Source organism: Octodon degus, unplaced genomic scaffold, assembly GCF_000260255.1.
Source record: "Octodon degus isolate 3935 unplaced genomic scaffold, OctDeg1.0 scaffold00361, whole genome shotgun sequence".
NCBI classification, from domain to species: Eukaryota; Metazoa; Chordata; class Mammalia; order Rodentia; family Octodontidae; genus Octodon; species Octodon degus.
In genome coordinates, this window is record NW_004524937.1 from 659,993 (window position 1) to 666,181 (window position 6,189).

The following is a 6,189-nucleotide window of genomic DNA, read 5'->3' on the forward strand; positions in this document are numbered from 1 at the left end:
AAAAAAAAAAAAAGACTCTTGCAAGTCTGAGCCTTGTTTAGACAACTTCACGACTCAGTGAGACCCTGCCTCAAGAATGTAATATAACCTCCAGGAGTGATGGCACACGCCAGCAATCCCAGCCCTGGAGGCTGAGGTAGGGTGATCACCACAAGCTCAAAACCAGCCTGGAGCCTGGCAAGCGCAAGGACCTGAGTTCGATCCCCTGTTCCGCAAAAAAAAGACCAGCCTGGGTACACAGTGAGTTCAAGGTCAGGCTGAGCTACACAAAAAGGCTCTGTCTCAAAAGATCAAAAATAGTAACAACAACCATCAGTCAATCAATCAATCCATCAGTGGCTGAGGCTGTAGTTCAGTGCAAAGGCTCTGGGCTCACTTCCCAGTGTTATAAAAAAAAATAAAGGAAGAAGAGAGTAGCGAGTAGCGCCGCCTCTCTAGCAACTCCCACGCAAGCCGCCCCTCACTCACTGGCCACACTACTCGGCCTCTGTGCAGCTCCTACCACAGAGCAAGCTGCGACCTTTCTCCCTTCAGCTTGGAAGGCTCCTCCCTTGGCCCTCAGCATGAGGCACCTCGGCCCCACTCTGGTTTCTGCTTGCTGCCTGTCCTCAAGAGAGGCCTTCCTCGCTGGCATGTGCCCACCGGCCAGCACCCTTGTCACTGACTCTACTCTCCCTACACTGGTTTCTCTTTCTTGGTGACTACTTCTCCTACTGACACATCAACTCCGGGAGGGAGGGCCTTTGTCTTCTCCACTGAGATGTCTCTCACACTACGCCAACGCCATGTGCTGAATCAGGTGCAATGAGTTATTTGTTGGGTGGATGGAAAGAAATATATAAAAGCACATGCAAATCAAGATACCCAAATTTGCATGCAAGACTGAAGATGCACAAAGAGGACGATTTCTCCAAATTATCACAGAACCTTTTACAGAAACTGAAGCTTGTCATGAAGAAACTTCAAAGGGCAAAATGCACCATAAGCCAGCAGCCCGCACACCCATGACCCCGCAGCACAGAGATTGAACAGGCTTGCACAAGGAGGGAAATGAAAAAGGCCTTCTAAAATGTTAAAATCTCACCTTAAATAAATAGAAATAAACTTGTTTGGTATCTGCATCTTCTTCCTTGTGGACACAGGTAAAGAGATATTCCACATCCAACACTATTCCCAGCAGTCTGTTCATCTCTTCCTCTGACACATTCTCCAGGTGGGAAACGTGAGCAGCTTAAGAGCAGACCAAAGGAACACATGTAAGAAGTCAGGCGAAAGCCACACGCTCCTCCCGTGTAAGCAGGAGGCTCTCGCGCACAAGCCTCCTCTTCAGTACATCAGCGTGCACACTGAACCCGAACAGTTGGACTGGTGTCTTCACACACGACCCACGTACAGTTAGAAGACTGCCGTGTTGGCAAGCTGGCTTCCCATCCACCACCAAAACTGGAGTAGGCGCTAATGTATTCAAACAATGTGTATCTTAGGCATGGAGCCTGGAGCAGCAAGTCTGCTCTTTACAGAGCCAAGCTCTGAGATTTCCATGTAAGCAAATTCTCCCCCAACCAAGAGAGCTCTCTGTGGTCCAGACATGGATCCAGGATTTGTGCCTCTATGTTTTGGAAGTGAAAAAAACCACGCTCATTTCAAGGCCTTTCTCACCTGACAGAAGATCTCTATGTCAACCATCCCTAAGCCACACAGCAGGCAGAAGCTCCTCTGGGCTGGAGACACCGCTTTCACTTCTGTCCTGCCTAGCATACTCACTGCACCTGCCCGCACTATAACGAGTGATTCTCTCAGACACAGCTTTGGGGATGCGACCTTCGGATGGACACAGAAGTACTTGAGGTGACTTCTAAAGAAAGACTAAAATTTTAGAATGTTAACAGGCTCTTTTCCTTACCTTTTCAGAGGAAACTAGCACTAAGAGCTAGTGAGGAACGCCTGCTAGGGGCTGGGCGAGGATCAATCTACTCTGGAGACCACAGGGCTGTTCTCAAGGCACAATGCTAAACCACAAGCCCGGGACAGAAACTGCGTGCTTCTACCTACCTGTGTCTGAGCTCTACTTATCACAGCTCCTGGCCTCCAACTACCAGCAGCTCCACTTCCCTACCAGGGGGCTCCTCCTGCCACTGTCATTTATTCTGCCAACTCTACACCCCCGACAACCAACCTTCAACGAGTGACAAGAAAGCAGAATATGGGCCAGATGAGGCAACAGGACTGCAAGTCTGAGTCCAGCCTGGACAGCTTAACAACTTAACAAGAACCTGTCTCAAAATAAAGAGCAAAGAGCTAAAGATGTAGCTCAGTACAGAGGCCCAGGGTTCAATTCCCCAGGACTGGGGGCAAGGGGGAGATGAGTTACACTTCTACTAAAATAAGTCTATAACCAGGAGCAGGGGTGCATTCCTATAATTCTAGCACTCAGAAGGCTGAAATAGAAGGATTGCCACAAATTTGAGGCCACCTGGGCTACATAATGAATTCAAGGCCAACCTAATGTATATAGCAAGACCTTATCTCACAAAACAAACAACAAAAAAACCCACACAAGGGCCTGAGAGATAGCTCAGGAGAATAAGTGCTTGCCTGGCCCATGCAAGGTCCTGAGTTCAAACCCCCGTACTCGAAAAAAAAAAAAAAAAAAAACACAAATCTACCAAATATAAATTGCCAAGAACTCAAGACACAAGATTACTGCTATGTAAAGCCTTGATGTACATTTCCTAATTTAACATCCCTCATAAAGTTTCTATGTATGTATACTACATGGGCGGTAGGTGAGAATGCCCCTTGCCCAACACGCTCGCCTGCTCCAGTCATCCCTGGTAATTAACCTTTTGAAGATCAATAGGAGCCCCCACTGCTCTATTGTGCATTAACCGAATGCTCTAGGACTTGATTTTGCCGTTATGAGCCATCAGTATTTGCTCTCTTGTGTACTACCTGGTTCCTCTACAGCTGTTTTAGGATATCTGTCTGTCTGTCTTCTTTCCTTTTTTTCACTGTCTTTAAAAGAACTTCAGGTATTAACCTTTAGTCTCTCATATTCACTGCAAATGCCTATGCATTTTGGGAGGTTTGTGCTTGCTTAATTTGCTTAAATAGAAAAATTTAATTTTTAAAAACTCAAATCTATGGTTGGCTTCCCCCATCCCCAACACTGAGCATTTATCCCAGAACCTTAATACTGAGTTACATCTCTAGCTTTTTTTTTTTTTCCATACATTGTCTTGCTAAATCGCCTGGGGTGGCCTCAGATTCGCTTTCCTAGTAGCTATCTGGTGTGCCTCCTAAATAAGCCTCATTATAAATTTAAAAAATTCCATGATGGAAATAAAGGACTGATGAAACTGTTCCAGAGTAAAGAAAACTAAAGAGGAAAAGCAACTGCACAAGTGATTCTAGAGTAGATGTTTCATGCTAATGAACGTACTAAGCTATAAAAGGTTAATTGATAAGATTAGCATATAAGGATTAAACGAAATGCAAGTATCACTAAATGATAATGTGTAAATTTATTACAGTTGGTTACTGAACTGAAGTTTTTTTTTGTTTTTTTTAATGTATTTGGTACAGGGTCTCACTATGCAGCTTGGACTTGAAGTGATCCGCCTGTGTTCAGCCTCCCCAGTGCTTGGATTATAGGCGGGTACTACCGTGCTGGGTCTTGGTGGCCAATGCGGCCTGCCCAGGGTGGGGCCGACATGGAATGTGGTACCAGAGATCAAACCCAGGTCCCTGCACTTGCCTAAGCAGGAGCTTAGATCACTGAGCTATCTCTTTGGCCTCTGAAATGAGGTTATATAAAAACAAATAGAGATTAAATATCTAGGAGCAAAAGGCTATAACATATATGAAAATATATATTTAGGACACATTAAAATACATATATTTGGGCCAGCAAGATAGCTCAGCAGACTAAAATGCCTGCTTAGGCAAAGCACAGGGACGGGGTCTGGCCCGCTGCCCAGGTGTGCTGAGCTGGTGATTGAGACTGGGCGTGGTGGCACCACCTATAATCCCAGCACTTGGGAGGCTGAAAACAGGAAGAGTCATGTACTAAATACATTAAATAAATAAATAAGTATAAAAAGAGTAAACCAGGAGAATAGGATCAGATTCCAGCCTACTCCCTGGGAATGCCAGGTGTGTAAGGATGGAAAACAGAGTCTCCAGGAACTGCAGCAGACAGGGCTAAGAATTAAGAGGAAGCATGAACTCAGGCAGTTCTGGAAGGATGATCCTGGATTTGGAATCAACCCACGACCAGAGAAAGGCAGAGAGAAGTAACAGTAGAAGTAACAGAATAAGCATCCCAGTGTCACTTCTTTACCTCCCGCTGTGCAGGACATCCCCCCACCCCTGAAGTGGCCCGTGAAAGCCAGCATGCGCCAGAGGCCAGCCAGCCAAGAGGACTGTGTACCCACTACCCAGGGAGCTGTGCCAGGAGCCGGGCGGCACCCCATCCATACAACCTATGCGCAAATGAGAACTGAGAAATAGTTAGCTGGTAGAGGCCTGTGCAAATAGGATGGGAGAGAAGAAAATGTGCTGAGGCAAAATGTCGAGATGACTTAAATGCTTTAAAACAGTCCACAAGGACACTGGCATTCTCCATCCCGGTGTGTACATAGGTGTGGTGTCAATGAAAGGACGCATGGCCTCCTGGTTGCTGGCCCTGTAACCACTTGGCTATGTCTCCAGGGCTTTTTTATTCATTATTGTGAGACAGGGTCTCAGTAAGTTGCCCAGGCTGGCCTGGAACCTGTGACCCTGCTGCCTCAGGCTTCCGAGAAGCTGGGATTCCAAGCATACACCCAACGCCCAGCTCAGGCGCTCTCCTTACACTAGTCAAGAAGTCCATTAAAGCTCGCTCTGTACACTGCAGAGAGCATTTCAAATGTGGGCAAGTGAGGTGGTGAACACCTGAGATCCCAGGACTCAGGGGTTGGTGCAGGAGAATCAGAGAATTTGAGAGCAAGTGGGTCATGTAATGAGTTCTAGGCCAGCCTGGGCTACACAGTGAGATCCTGTCTCAAAAGAACAAAAAATAAAGGGGTGTAGGGGTGTAGGGGTGTGTGTGTGTGTGTGTGTGTGGCACTGGGGACTGAATGTAGGGCCTTCACACTGAGCTACAACCTCAGCCCTCCTGATTTTTTTTTTATTTTGGGAAAGAGTTTTGTCAAGTTGCTAAATTACCCAGGCTGGACTCAATCCTCCTGCATCAGCCTCCCACAGAACTGGAATTACAAGAGTCCACCACTACACCTGGCCCAAAATATCACGTCAGCATGTCAAAATAAAATTAATGAGATATCTTCTGGTTTGCATACTATGCCTTCAAAATCTGGTATAAGTCTTTTATGTGTATTTACATGTCAAGTGGGACCTGCACTCTATAGATGGAGAACCTGAACTATGAAAGGTTAAATGATTCGGTTCGCTGGGGCCAGGCCCAGAAATCTTATTTCCGACTCCCTATGAAGAGTTCTCTCTTCTCGATGACCTCACACCTGTGCTTTGTGCCCATGAAACACAGAATAATAAATTATTGCAGGCCACGATGCAAGGATCAAAGCCACTGTCAGGAAGCTACATAAAAGAGCAGGTAAGGCTGGGAGAGGCACACAGGTGTAAACAAGAGAATGGAGAAGCTGGAATGTATGAGAGGCGGGAATGCTATGAGAAGGGCAGGAACACCCCATGCTGACACGTGTGTCTGCTGAGTGGCCTCTGCACTGGCCACGCTGAGAAGGGACTACATAAGCAGCAGGGCAACCACCTGAGACGCGCTTGAGCCCTCAGCCTGCAGGATCCCTGGCAGAATTCCCTAGACCACAGCCTGTACTTCGTGGGCAACAATTAAGAAGCAATCCGCATGACTAAGATAAGATAAAATGTCTGGAACTTGCTTCAAGTACCTTGGCAACAGGGGTCGGGGGTAAAACAAAACTGGCAAGTGCTAATAATCATGAAAATTTGGTGATGACTACCAGGCAATTTATGAAATTATTCTACCCCTTTATGTGCCTGGAAGTTTCCATTATAAATGGTGGTTTTCTTTTTTTTTTTTTTTTTTGGAAAAAAAAGAGGGCCAGGGAGATGGCTTGGTAGAATAAGTGCTTCCCTAGCAAGTGCAAGGGTCTGAGTTCAATCCCCGGTTCCACCAAAAAAAAAAAA

General features: G+C 46.3%; 1 protein-coding gene across 3 annotated transcripts in view; it reads right to left on the reverse strand.

Moving 5' to 3' along the window:
* Positions 1–6,189, reverse strand: part of Kat2b (lysine acetyltransferase 2B) — a 103,672-nt gene that overhangs the window by 59,285 nt on the left and 38,198 nt on the right. For 2 of the 3 annotated variants that reach the window (XM_023708441.1, XM_023708443.1), the window contains exon 3: positions 1,085–1,230. The exons of the other annotated variant lie outside the window; for it this stretch is intronic. In XM_023708441.1, the coding sequence (XP_023564209.1) occupies positions 1,085–1,230 (146 nt within the window). The remainder of the gene's footprint in view (positions 1–1,084; positions 1,231–6,189) is intronic. 3 annotated transcript variants of the gene reach the window in all.